The following is a 14,037-nucleotide window of genomic DNA, read 5'->3' on the forward strand; positions in this document are numbered from 1 at the left end:
AACTAATCCATCTTAAAAATCCTTGGTCACAATTCTCACCTTAGTAGCGCATTTCAGCAGCCATTTGGTCTTCCAAAGACTCGCCTTTGAAGGCATTTCATCCCAGTTATTCACAAGGTGCTAGTTTAAGTAACGTTTGCTATTGCATGCCATGGACTATGGCGGACAGTTTTGGGAGATGCAGTTCGCCGACCTCCAAATGTCCTTGTATATTCTTGTTTGTCGCAGACTGCAAGGACTAACCATTTTCTGACCCTGAATCGTTTATATAATTAGTCAGAAAACAGTTAGGTAGGTAGGGGTGGGTCAAGGTGACCACAACGTCCAGCAATTCACTCTCCAGGGGAAGGAGACTGGCTTGTTAACTGCTTGCTATAAAAGGTTCTGCCCTTAGCCCAGGGTTCCTCGGTGACATCACAGGCCCAAGGCACGCATAGCTAACATCGGGGCCATTGTATTGACTCGTGGGATTTGAGGGCAAGGAGACTTGCTCTACCATGCTCTTGGCCCTTTTGTTTGCTATGCTGTCTTTTTCTCATCCACTGGGTCTTGCCTACTTTCAGCACCCATAGAGTTGTGGCAAGTCAGTTTGGAGTCTTGTTACTCCTTGCCATCTTCCATGAGGTTGGAGCTCTTCCCTGACACAGTATCCCATTTTCCACTGGCAATGAAGTCATCATTGAATTCAAGCCCACTCAGGTCATATTACAATCCCAGATTTGTATCATGGAGGGTCAGTTTCCCATGACCGCTTTCATGTCAAGTATTATATCAGCAGTGTCCTGTCAGGAAAACACATCATTCTAGATCTGTGCTGTCCAACACGGTAGCCATTAACCACATGTGGCTATTAACATTTAAGTATTAAAATTAAACAAAATTATGTATTATTAATTATATATCTTGAACAGGGTTCTGGGGCCCCTGGCTATATGCCAGGTACTGTCTTTTTAGTAGCTGGATCTGATGGATCCTGGGAAGTTCCAGGGAATTCTAACAGGCGGGGAGAGGAGGTGGGCGGGATGGCTGGTACAGTGGCAACAGGGTACCCAGGGAGCTTGAGGATGGCTACTATTTACTAGCTAGTATAGAAATATTTCAACACTTTAATAACCAATACAGTCGAACGTACCTAATGCAGTCCTGTTGGCCGGGGTTATGACTATGTAAATGTTATTCATAGTTAAGCCATGTAGGGGTCTGTGATTATATTTCCATTCTTGTTAAGATTTCAGTTTCTCCTACGTTAATAATTGCCTTTTTGTTTTCTTTCGCTTACTTTCTCTACCTCTATCACTAAGTCTTCTCTCAAACTCTTTGAAAGAACAGTATGATGACCAAATCTGTCAGGTCCAGCTATATCCCAGGCACTGTGATGGCTTAACTATGGCTATCCATCAGATCCAGCTACTAAAAAGACAGTACCTGACATATAGCCAGGGGCCCCAGAATCCTGTTCAAGAGGCCAGCATTTGTTCAGATCAGTCAGTTTCTGTGCCAGTCAGCAGCCTCCAGTCCCTCCTGGGCACTGCCTTTGGCTCCCCCAAAAGGCTGACCTGAACCTTGCTTGCAACACCTACCTGGCCCAGGGAGCCCTGCAAGAGAACCATCCTGAGACTGTTCTGGTGCCACCTGGCTGCCAGCCAATAGCTAGCTAGCCCCACCTCCCACATATCAGCCCCTGTCACTGAGTGCTCCACCTGCCCCCAGGAGGCTCAAACCTCACCAGGAGAGACAGCAGCCCCGGAAGAGATGTTGGTATCTCAGAGGATAAATATTTTGTAATGGCTTCTGTGGTCATAATGTGTAAATACTGCAAAATGATTAACCAAAAATTGTTAAATAATTGTAGATACAATTATATTAGAGAACGGAGGAGGGAAGCGCTATTAGAGAAATCTTCCATTGGTCAAAGTCAGTAGATAATGTCTGAACCTTGGTGTTTCAGGAATACCCTTAAAAGAAAAAAAAAGGACTAGGTCTGTAATAAAACTAATAAACAAAATTTAAAAAAAATTTTAAAGGTGCCCATCGCCCCCATCCACCTGTCTTCTGAAGATGGGGGTGACCGGCTCTCCACACACAAGCTGACCTCTTGGCTCGAGAAGGAGCTGAAGCAGAGCCAGAAGGAGGCCTCAGACCTTCTGGAGCAGAACTGGCTCCTGCAGGACCAGCTGAGGGTGGCCCTGGGCCAGGAGCAGAGCGCCTGTGAGGGCTACAGTTTGCAGCAATGGAAGAAACGCACCAGAAGAAGATTGAAGATCTGCAGAGGCAGCACCAGTGGGAGCTAGAGAAACTTCGGGAAGAGAAAGACCGCCTCCTAGCCGAGGAGACAGCGGCCACCATCTCAGCCATCGAAGCCATGAAGAACACCCACCGGGAGGAGATGGAGCGGGAGCTGAAGAAGAGCCAGCGGTCCCAGATCAGCAGCGTCAACTCGGATGTTGAGGCCCTGCGGCGCCAGTACCTGGAGGAGCTGCAGTCGGTGCAGCGGGAACTGGAGGTCCTCTCAGAGCAGTACTTGCAGAAGTGCCTGGAGAATGCCCACCTGGCCCAGGCGCTGGAGGCCGAGCGGCAGGCCCTGTGGCAGTGCCAGCGTGAGAACCAGGAGCTCAATGCCCACAACCAGGAGCTGAACAACCGCCTGGCTGCAGAGATTACACGGTTGCGGACGCTGCTGACTGGGGACGGCGGTGGGGAGGCCACTGGGTCACCCCTTGCACAGGGCAAGGATGCCTATGAACTAGAGGTCTTATGCGGGTAAAGGAATCGGAAATGTAGTACCTGAAACAGGAGATTAGCTCCCTCAAGGGTGAGCTGCAGACGGCACTGCGGGACAACAAGCACTCAAGTGACAAGTACAAAGACATCTACACAGAACTCAGCATCGCGAAGGCTAAGGCTGTGACATCAGCAGGCTGAAGGAGCAGCTCAAGGCTGCAACGGAAGCGCTGGGGGAAAAGTCCCCTGACAGTGCCACGGTGTCCGGATATGATATAATGAAATCTAAAAGCAACCCTGACTTCTTGAAGACAGACAGATCCTGTGTCACCCGGCAACTCAGAAACATCAGGTCCAAGTGTACGGCACCTGTTCTACCTGGGAATGCAAACCCTGAGCTGCAAATAAGAACACAGACGTGGGAGACACCACAGCCTGAAGCTGCTCTCCTCTTCCCTCCTCTCCTCCAGTCCCATATTGGGTTACGCTGAGCCAGCAATGTGCACGCACTAACTCCACAGGTGTTAAAGGTAAGGTCACTTCTAAACACACAACAAAATTACCTTAAACATTAGGAGGTTAAAAGTTAAAAGCCCGGCCGGGCGTGGCGGCTCACACCTGTAATCCCAGCACTTTGGGAGGCGGAAGTGGGTGGATCACTTGAGGTCAGGAGTTTGAGACCAGCCTAACCAACATGGTGAAACCCTGTCTCTACTAAAAATACCAAAAAAAAAAATTAGCCAGGTGTTGTGGCAGGCATCTGTAATCCCAGCTACTCGGGAGGCTGAGGCAGGAGAATCGCTTGAACCCAGGAAGCAGAGGATGCAGTGAGCCGAGGTTGCGCCACTGCACTCCAGCCTGGGCCACAGAGTGAGACGCCATCTCAAAAAAAAAAAAAAAAAAGTTAAAAGCCCAACATGGAAATAGAAACAGCTGCTGGCCATCAATCCTGACAGACCCAAGGACAGGCTGCTGCAGAGCTTGGCACTGGCGTGCATACTGGTTTTAAAGAACAATTATGCAAGGAAGCAAGGGAACAGCCAGCCTTTGGTGACAATGATGCTCACGGGGTTGCCCCGAAGGCTGCTTTTGCCACCTGCACCGCACATTCACATCTTCCCTTACTCCTGACTTCCATTTCCTTTCCCTACTCTGAGGACCGAGCTCTGACAGGGGCAGACTGTGAGGGACAAGGAGACTGTCGGCCCCAACCAACCCATGGAGAGAGGGACAAACTCTCAGGGAGATGCTGAAAGGGCCCACGTCAGCCAAAGCAGAAGAGGCTTTTCTAGAATCAGGAAAGGGAATGGGATTGACCTGGAAGAGGCACTGTGCCTTTTCTGTGCTGTGGCAGAAGCTTCAATTCCAAACCAAGATGCAGACCACACTCCTGAAAGTACCCGGTGGCAGGTCGTGACTGAAGTTATTTTGGCAAAGGGGCAAAAAAAAGGTCTGGCCTGAAATAACTGACCTGAAGTAACAGAAATTTCCCTTTCCTAACCTTCTTTAGTTCAATTTAGTATTCTAATAGATGAGACTTTGGTTTAACGATTTTTTTCTAGTGCTGAGGTCTCCCTCCCTCAGAACGCACAGCAGCCCGCAGGGAGGGCTCAACCCCATTCTTGGTTAGGTTTGGTTTTGGCTGGAGGTGCTGCAAGTTCTGTGCCATGAAAGCAATCTCCCTCCAGCTCTGGAGACAAGTGGGGCACAGCTTCAGTGGCTTTTCCTTTTCTGTGGGAAAAAGGTATACTTTTTAGGGTTAAACTCTTCCCAGATGCGCTCAAATTCTTTCAGAAAAAGCCGCACGTACTCGTCATCCTCCATGATGAGAACATTCTCCCTGTTGTTCTGGATGGCTTGTGTGGTCCAGTTGAGCGAGCCAGTGATGAGCACCCTCTTGTTCACAATGGCAAACTTGTGATGCATGTAGCCCAGGTCTTGATCGTGCCGGACCTGGATCCCTGCAGAAAGGACAAGGTGATTTCACTCCATGCAGGAGTCCCGCCTCCAGTGTGGACTGTTCCTGGGGGCTACTGGCTTTACTATATGTTTCCAGTTTGGTGGGCCAGGAAAGCCCGCCACGATTTCACAGAGTGGTGGTGGCTAAGCTCCCAGGAGGGACGCTGAGAACCACAGAGGGGACATCACACATGGGGCCAGAGCATCACACACAGGCTATGGGGGACTGGACAGGCCGTGGTCTGGGTGAGACCACACCTCCGAGTCTATACCAGCCAGTATGTCCCTTCGGGGTTACTGGTTACTGCCAAGGCTGTCACTAACCCAGTCAGGGTGACCAGGGCAAAGACAGGTTCTGACTCTTCCACAGCTAAGGCTGAGAGCCGTGCCCACTCTGCCCAGAGAGGCCCTGGCGTCTGGGAGCAGAGCCCAATTGGCTGGCACAACCTCAGCCACCAAGGCAGGAAGGGCCCTAACAAACAACGCACAAATGAATTCTCCTCTTCCGCACCCCCCTGCTTCCTTCACCAAAGAACCGGGCATCCTGGCCTCTGCTCTTCCCAGCTTTCAAACTCCTCTTGGGAAGGGCCTGTGTCTGTCTCCCCTGGAATAACACTGCCTCACTCACGACCTGCTCAAGGAATGAGGCCATCAGAAATGGGGCTTAAAAGAAGTTTTAAACAGGCTGCCATGGAACACAGTTACCAGATTTTCCGAATCAAAATACAGGACATCCAAGTTAAGTGGAATTTCAGATAGAGAGTAATCTTTGAAGGGAAGTGAGTCCCATGGAGTACTGGGAACATACCCTAAAAATCACTCCCTGTGCATGGAACTCATATTTAATTGTGCCCTCTGAATTGGGCCTGGCAGGATGAAGACGCGGTGGCTTCCTTACCTCGGGGAGCCAGCCCTTCTCACACTCTGGCCACTCCTCCAGCACGTCCTGTCGGCACAGCCCTCCAAACACATTCCTCCACACGGTGGGCAATCTAAAACCCCACCATTGCCGACACCTCCTGCCTCCGCTGGGATCCACTGCCCACCTCCCCGTCCCCTCCCCGCGGCCCGCCACCTCTGGCCACAGAGGACTCCCTGCCGTTCCTCACAAGGAAGTCAGTCTGTGACCCAGGGCGTCTGTGCTGCTGCCCCTTCCAGCCGCATGCCTCTCCCTCCGGACAGTCCACTCGTGTCAGCAAGGTCCCTGCCCTGAGTGTCACTGCCCCTGGGCAGCTGACCTGGCCCACGCCACTTCCTCCCACACCACTGCCTCCTTACCCTGCTTTATGAAGTTTTCTTGGCCCTTCTTAGTGCCCTAAATGAAATATTCGTGACTTAGTTGGCATCTCCGTGGGAACCTGGCCTTGTGCCGTAGGATGTTCTAGCTCCTCACAAATACTGGCACAGAGGGGACATGCCTTGAACAGATGAATGCCACTGGACAGCCTCGAAGTCAGCGAGGACGCTGAGAGGCCATCCCAGAGGGGATCCGATGGGACCTTGGTCTAGGGGCCCTTGAAGGGTGTTCACCAACCTCAGCTTCTACGACTCCAAAAGCCACTCAAACAGAACTGTACTGTGTACGCCTGGAGGTCCCCAAACCTCCCATTAAAATGACCAACACATGGGAGGACAGCTCTTGTGGCTGCCCCAAAGAGGAGGAGACATCCTCAATATGAAAACCACGTGCCCCACTCTGCTCCCACATGGCGTGCAACAATGCCCCACACCACCCGGAGCAGGGAGGGACCCTGGCTGACTCTGGAGAGGCTGCTCTGAGGCCCAGGTCAACAAGAGGCTATGGCTGTGCAGAAGAAACAGTGTGGCAGTGACTACTGCCCAGCCTGGACAATTCCCAGGGCTCCACACGTCTCTCGGTCACTGCGACCACCAGAATTATCAGGTCCAACGGTTGCATGTGCAGGCGTGACTTTCTGGGTGCCTGAGCGATGGAGACAAGAGAGGTCCAAGAGTCTGTGGGGGCAAATACACAAAAGGCAAGAGCAGGCTGGGCCGCCGAACTGGGCCAGGATGGACTGAGAATCCTCAGGTGGGACAAGGATCCCAATTATTCACATTTCCTGGTCCCTTCTGTCCCCACCCCATGAGAGAGGCGCCCCCGCCAGACAGATATGTGTTCCCCTCCTTTTGCAGCTGGGAAAACAACCGAACGTCCTGGCGCTGCTTTCTAGAATATATGTTTAGGTCTCCCAGAGCCCGGTGGCCTGAGATTCACTCGGCAGCAGGTGGCCGAGTGAAGAGCCCTTCAGTCTGGAAGTCCAAGCACAACCCTGGCGTCCAGCTCTCCGGCCAGCAGGATCCAGGTTACCAGAGGCCGTCCGGGGGTCTCCGGCAGCCTGTGGGAGGGCGGGCCCGGGCTGCAGCAGTCACGAAAACTCTGCTAACGGCGACCAAGGAGTTGCTAGGGGAGCCTGCTCCGCCTCTAACCCGGCACACGCAGGCCCACCTGCTTCCAGCATGCCGGGACAGGCCACTTAGAGAACCGCCCCCACCGCGGAGGCACCGAGGGCCCGGCTCGCTTATGCCCGCGCAGCCGGCTAGACCTTCTGTGGGAGCTCTGCTTTCTCCGCGTTACACCACCCTGACCCCACAAGGCCACGAGGAAAGTAAATGAGGCCTCAGTCCGTCCCCAGACCCCCTCCTCTAAGTGTCCACCTTTGCCTAGGACCCCGCGTGGGTCAAGCCGGCCTTCTCCGCCTGGACCCCGCCGGGCCTACCTGCCTTGCGCAGCAGGCCGATCTGAGAGCCGTTGAGGGCCCTGTAGTCGCAGTCGGTGACGACCCGCACTCGCACCCCACGCTGGTGCAGCAACTGCACGGCGCGGCCCAGCTACGGGCTGGAGAAGGCGAACAGGCAGAGCTCCAGGCTGGCGCGGGCGGCCAGCAGGGCACGCAGCAGGCGGCTTAGCGCGCTCTCGCCGTGGGGCAGGCCGCACGGGCAGCCCTCGGGGAGCCCGGCCAGCGCCGCGCCCGGAGCCCGCAGCAGGGCCTCGGTACAGGTCACCTGAGACGGGAAGAACAGCACCTCGCGCCGCGGCCGCCGCCGCCTGGACCGCAGCCAGCGCAGCACCCAGGGCAGCGCCTCCAGAGCCAGAGCCAGGCCCACAGCCGCCGCGGCCGCCACCTGCCAGCTCAATCGCCCCATGCCGCCGCTGACCCGGGCCCCAGGGCCACGCCGCCGCAGCCGAGTCTGCGCGCCCCCAGCCCCGGACCGCCCAGCGCCAGGCCACGCCCCCGTCACGCGCCGCCAGCGGCCATGTGCCAGGCCACGCCCAGCTCCCCATGGCCACGCGCCAGGCCACGCCATATCACGCCCTGCCAATTGCCACGCACCAGGCCACGTCCCCGTCACGCGCCGCCAACGGCCACGTTCCGGGCCACGCCCAGTCTCCTCATGGCCACACGCCAGGCCACGCCCCCGTCACGCCCCACCAACGGCCACGTACAAGGTCACGCCCTCAGCCCCCGAGGGCTACGCGCTAGGCCGCGCCATGCCCCCCACAACTGTCACGCACCAAGCTGAACCCACCCCTCCCACCAGCCCGCCCCAAGCCCTCAACGGGTGACCACGCCTCTCTCCACGCGCCAGGCCACGCCCCCCGCCACAGGCCCCCTAACGCCAGGCCGCGCCCCCCATTTTCCTTCCAGCCAGGCGCCCCGCCACGCCCTCCAGGTTCCACCTCCCACCACGTGCCAAGCCGCGTCCCCAAGCCCGCGCCATCAGGCAGCACCTGCACACCGGCGGGACACGGGCCCTGGCACACCCGTCACCTGCCCAGGCCAGAGACCGCTCTCCGCCCTAGAGATCACAGCAACCCCGGCTTTCCTCGCATGGAGCACAGCAGAGCTGCTTGGGAAATGTGGGGTCACACCTTCACTGGCTTCTCGGGAGCAGCTAGGCTGGGCTGGGGAATGACCTGGGAACACAGGTAATCAGGGAATCAACACAGCTGGAGGCAGCATTGGAACCCAGCGTACTGGAGGCGGTGGCGGAGTGGGGATGCCCAAGCTCAGAGCTAGGCCCCTAAAGGTTTTTTCCCAGCCCAACGCGATCTCCGGCGTTGTTGGAAGGCCTGCCCTGCTTTAAGCATAAACAGAGGAAGAGACTAAGGCAGCCGAGGGCACTGAGCCGGGGGCATAGGGAAACGGGGCAATGTGGTGTTCTGGGCTGGATCCTGGAACAGAAAGAAGGCATTCACGGAAAAACTGGTGAGAGCCAAATAAAGTCTGGAGCTTAATCGCATTGTACCAATGTCATTTCTTAGCTTTGACAAATGTATGAAAGGAATGTAAAAGGTTAACAAAGGAAGCTGCGTGGGGGTAAATGGATCTCTCTGTTCTATCTTCGAAACTTTTCTGTAAATCAAATTATTCTAAACTAAAAGTTTATTAAAATATTAAAACAAACTTTAAAAAAGATAATGCCTGAACTTAAAATCAAGAAGCTGCAGTATAGGTATCTTATTTGGCAAAGGGAAGTAAATACCGAAAGAAATAGCTGAAAGTGGCTAGTTGTCTCTGAGGAGTAAGGTTTGGGGTAGGGGGGATTAGGGCAGGAATCTACTGTTTCTTATAATAAGCCTTGGAGACTATTTTGGCTTTTGAACCATGTACATATTACTCTTTATTTATTTATTTATTTTTTTGTGGAGACCATTGCAGGAATCCTGATGAGAGGTGATAGCTCTGGCAATGACCACGAGGCAAAGATAAGTAGATCTAAGAATATTTAGGACATGAGTTGGGAAAACCTGGTGAGATTGCCTGGTGCAAAGAGAGAGGAGAAGAGAAGAGAGAATCACGAAAACTGGGGCCTGTAGCTGAGGTTAGGGGATGGCTGACTCTTGGTGAATACTTGGATGCCAAGGGTTCCTCCAGGTACCGCTTATAACAAAAGTGACGAACTCTGCTTGGGGGGATTGGAACTGGCTCACAGAGAGAGGGGTGTTTGAACTGGGTCTTGAAGAGAGTATAGAAGTTCCCAGTTCCACAAAGGTTGAGCTCTAAGGTGAGAGGGTATCTTAAGGAAGAATATTCTTGGGCAAGTGTGGTGAAGACTAATAGGAAGTACAAAGGCACAAAAGCATGTGAGCATTGTTTTGGGGACAAACAATGAATTGTCCCATGGAGTGAGAAGTCCAGGAGCCATGTTAAGAGAAGACAATGGTAGAAATAAAGCAGAGACAGAAGTTTGTGACCAGAGCCCAGCGGCCTCCAATGTAGCCCAAGTGGTCCCCTCCCTCAAATTGGTGGCAGCATAACAGGTTCAAATCTGAAAAGCAATTTGGAAATACACATCAGAAACCTTGAAAATGTTTCTATCCTCTATCTCAGTGATCCTGCTCCTGGGGATTGTTTCTGAGAAAATACAATTTTTAAAGTATAGGGTGAGCAGCACACACTGGTATTTTTTTTTTTTTCATCATTATTGGAAACAGTGAAAAACTGGACAAAAACAAAAGTTTCATCAGAGGAAAATACTTAAGTAAAAGATAGCAAATTCACCCAGTGAACAATAAATATGCAGACTGGTATGCCTGTCATAATTTAGGTGGGCTCACCCAGGGGGCCTGCTGGGCCCAGGGGAGGGGAGGTGGCCAAATGTGGGCAAGAGAGGAAAAAGCAGAGTGGATTCTAGGTCGGCCCCTCAAGGGTTGGGAAGGAGAGCTGCTCTTTACTGAGCATTCCCCTTTTGGTATCTCACTTAATTCTCACTGTGATCCCATTAGTATCATAAGATGGTACTAATGCCATCCCCATCTTATAGATGAGGACCTGTGGCTCAAAGAGATGGAATGATCTGCCCGGGGCCATCTAGCTTCAAAGTAGAGGAGCTGAGATTCCAACCCAAGTCAACATGATGGCAGAGCAATCGATGCTTTTCCTCTGCCACATGATGCCAGTTGTCAATGGCGATCATGTTATCTGTGGAAAGTCCCTTTACATGACCCCTGGCATATTTCTTCAGTCTTGGGAGAACAATGCCAAGCCAGTGTGGATACAAGGGGCTGGCAATAAGTAGCCTTGTATGATACAAGGCTAAGCAATAAAAACAGAATACGTAGTTGTATCAGTAATACAAGCAGCCAAAAAATTATGCTCATGGACAACAGCTGGAAAGGGCAAGGAGAAATGGAAACAGATAATGTGTGAGTGGGTGCTCTCTTTCCTCTTTCTCTTCTTGAAGTTTCCGTTCTTAACACTGTATTATTTGCACAATAAAAAACAATTCATAAGGAAAGATAGAAAGACTGAGAAAATACGAGTCCCTGGGGTGGCCCATGGCCATGCCTTGAGTCCAGCTGCAGCTCTAGGCTTTCCAAAGCCATTCTGACAGCAGCACTCATAAAGAAGAAGCTAGCTTCTTTTGGATGAAGGGGGGAAGGAGAAAAATGTAGCCTGTGACCCATGCCAAGAGGCTTAAGTTCCTTGCCATCATGCTCCAGGGTTGGTGTCATTGCCACATCTGATCAAGCTCTTACCCTGGCTGGGGAGGTATGGCTGTGACCTGGCACTTCCCAGCTCAAGAATTTTTGCATCTAATGGTATTGTTGATCCCTGTTCATTTGTTTTTGCCTCTGCTGGCTGGGGCTTGGGTTTGGCTTTGCTGGAGGAAGGGCCAGTGTGGGATTCTCTCTGACTGAGGGACAGAGGCCAAGGTGACCTCAGCCAGCAAAGAGAACAGTGAAACAGCACCATTTATGCCTGGGTTTCAGAGCTGGGGTGCAGTGATTTTTCTTTGATTCATGCTCACACCCCCTACCTCACTTGATTTTATTCTATCCTTTAGATCGCCATTCCTTTCCAGATTTCATACATTTGCCTATGCTGGTCTTTCTGTCTGGAATGCCCTGCCTCGTTTTTCCTGACAGAGCTAAGCCCTGCCCATCCTTCAGTACCACTTTGTCGATGAACCTTTTTCCAGTCTCCTTTTGGGGAATGAATCACTCCATCCTCTGGCTCCCAAAACACTTGATTTGTATCTTTCCTATGGCAATTGCATTTGTCTGCAGTACATTATAGTTATTTATGCCCAGCTCTGTTTCTCCTACTAAATGGTGAGCTTCTCAAGGTGGCCAAGAAACATGTCTTATCCAACTCTGATCCCTCACACAATGTCTGGCGTGTGGTAGGTGCTCAATCAATGTATGGAATGACATTAATTTACAACGGTTGAGTTCTTCCTCTTTCTATGTATGGGCTCTCTGGGAAAGCTGTTGAGATTATAGGCAGATGACCAATTGGTTTTTATGTCTATTTGAAAGAGGCAGGAAGACAAAGAGAGTTAAAGCTATCTGTGGATCCATATTCCAGAGATTTCAGCCAGTGTTCCTTAGGGGGATGAAAACTGGAATAATAACTAACACATGCAGAGGCTCTTACTTACACTTTCACACCCATTAACTCAGTTGAGTCACAGAAGGGCTCATGGAAGTAGGCTGGCTGGGCAGTATATGGCCTGTTCCAATGTTACAGCTGAGGAGACCAAGGCTCAGAAAAATGAAGTGATTTGCAGGATTACATCAACTCAAAGTAGGGCTGGGACTCAAACACAGATCTGTTGACTCCAAATTCCACGCTCTTGGAATTGCTGAGGTGACAAGGGCACAAGCAACCCTTCCCCTTGATAAAGGTTTGCAGAAGGAAGAAAGGAAGCCTATGGTTAGCGCTTGATGAGGTATACCCGCACCAGGCCCCAGTTGTTACCCTCATACATATTTACCTCTCATCTAGGACAGAGACCATGCTTTCTCCATCATTTCTCTCTCCAAAGTTCAGGTCTTTGGCAAGCCTCACACTTTTGCTGGGTCTTGATTTTCAGGTCTAAAATGAGGAGGCTGAGCTAGAAGTTTAAATTGGGTCACCTTCACACTGGCACCCAACACAGAGCCTGGCCCACAGTTTCCATCACCCTCTCCATGGCTGACTCCCAGCTCCAACACTAGAGGCCTCCAGGACTCCAGCTGACATGATGCAGTGTGTACCCTGCACGTTGCAGCCTCTTCCCAGGCTGGCTGTGGAAACTGAGCCTCCTCCAGACAGCAGGGCTGCTCCATTCACGCGGATCAAGTCCGGAGCCTCATTAGTCATGTCAGATGACATAGTTAACACTTGGGGCCAGTACAGCCAGTTCATCAAAAGCTCCTATGTGCCTGGCTCCATCACCGCAGCTGAGGAACTACTGTATGTGGAGCAGGCAGTACATCAGAGGAGCAGTGCCAGAGTGCCTCCAAATTGGTTTTGATTAATTGCATAGACATGTCTTTAATTGGTGCCAGTGTAGCAGCCAGAGAACTTATGGGAAAGCAGGATGTTATGCTTTCATTCCCTGAAGTCTCATAAAGCAATGAAAGATGAGGAACAGAATCACTGCTCGTTGAAAATTCATCGACCGTGCAGACCTAGAAAACACAAATAAGTGTCTGAATTGAAACCTAACCTCATTTTCCCAACTGATTGGAAGCCATGCATGTTCCCCTCTTCTCTGCCTGCCTGCCGAGATGTGCAGCTGAGCAAAAGGTGTGATTTCTAAGAAACAAGTGCTTTAGCACAGAGACAGCATCTCAGCTCTCTCCAGGCCCTCCTGGAATCGACGCCTGGAGGTATTTGGGAAGGCGCCTCCCCTCAGAAACGCCTCTCTCCAGCCCATCACCATCCTATGAACTGTTATCAGAGACTGATTCACTTTGGGTGAAGCATTCATTCACACGTTCATTCTTTCTTTTTTACCTCTTGGAGATTTAAGACATATGTATTGATTGTGTACTAAATACAAAGCACTGTTCTGGTGTCATAAGGAACATAGTAGAATGAAGTAAAAAAAAAAAAAAAAAAAGACCCTTTTCCCAGGAAAATGATTATATAGGAGAAAAGAGAGGACAGATGAACTAATGCATCATGAGTCACATCACATAGAAGAGGAACCATTGGGATTTGACATCAAGACTTGGGTTCAAATCTTAGTTCTGTTTCTTCTTACTGAGCCATCTCAGATAATCACTTTAATTCTCTAAGTTTCTCCCTCTTTGGGAGGCTGGAGTGCAGTGGTGTAATCACAGCTTACTGCAGCCTCCATTTCCAGGGCTCAAGTGATCCTCCTATCTCAGCCTCCCAAGTAGCTAGGGCTACAGGTGTGCATTACCACACCCAGTTTTTCTTATTTTTTTGTAGAGATGGGGTCTTACTCTGTTGCCCAGGCTGGTCTTGAACTCCTGGGTTCAAGTGATCCTCCTGCCTCAGCCTCCCAAAGTGCTGGGATTACAGGCATGAGCCACTGAGTCTGGCCTGAGTTTTAATTATAGAATAAAATAGTGATACTTACTGGACATGTTGACTG

General features: G+C 51.4%; 1 protein-coding gene and 2 pseudogenes across 3 annotated transcripts in view; 1 reads left to right on the plus strand and 2 right to left on the minus strand.

Annotated features, from left to right (window-relative positions):
* Positions 1–151: 151 nt before the first annotated feature.
* On the plus strand, positions 152–3,232 carry LOC105739188 (annotated as a pseudogene). Its single transcript, XR_001115096.2, has 2 exons — positions 152–217; positions 1,980–3,232. The product of XR_001115096.2 is annotated as a myosin phosphatase Rho-interacting protein pseudogene (transcript).
* Positions 3,233–4,132: 900 nt separating this feature from the next.
* Positions 4,133–14,037, minus strand: part of GVQW3 (GVQW motif containing 3) — a 38,744-nt gene continuing 28,839 nt past the window's right edge. Inside the window, exons 2-3 of the mRNA XM_030829305.1 lie at positions 12,424–13,102; positions 4,133–4,682 (exon numbers count right to left, since the gene is read on the minus strand). Of these exons, the coding sequence (XP_030685165.1) occupies positions 12,863–13,102 (240 nt within the window). The 3' untranslated portion in view covers positions 4,133–4,682; positions 12,424–12,862. The remainder of the gene's footprint in view (positions 4,683–12,423; positions 13,103–14,037) is intronic.
* Positions 4,348–7,911, minus strand: LOC100605102 (annotated as a pseudogene). Its single transcript, XR_004033624.1, has 2 exons — positions 7,419–7,911; positions 4,348–4,682 (listed from the first exon to the last, which is right to left on the minus strand). The product of XR_004033624.1 is annotated as a mitochondrial cardiolipin hydrolase-like (transcript).

The sequence above is a fragment of the Nomascus leucogenys genome, chromosome 15, assembly GCF_006542625.1.
Source record: "Nomascus leucogenys isolate Asia chromosome 15, Asia_NLE_v1, whole genome shotgun sequence".
Taxonomy (NCBI): Eukaryota; Metazoa; Chordata; class Mammalia; order Primates; family Hylobatidae; genus Nomascus; species Nomascus leucogenys.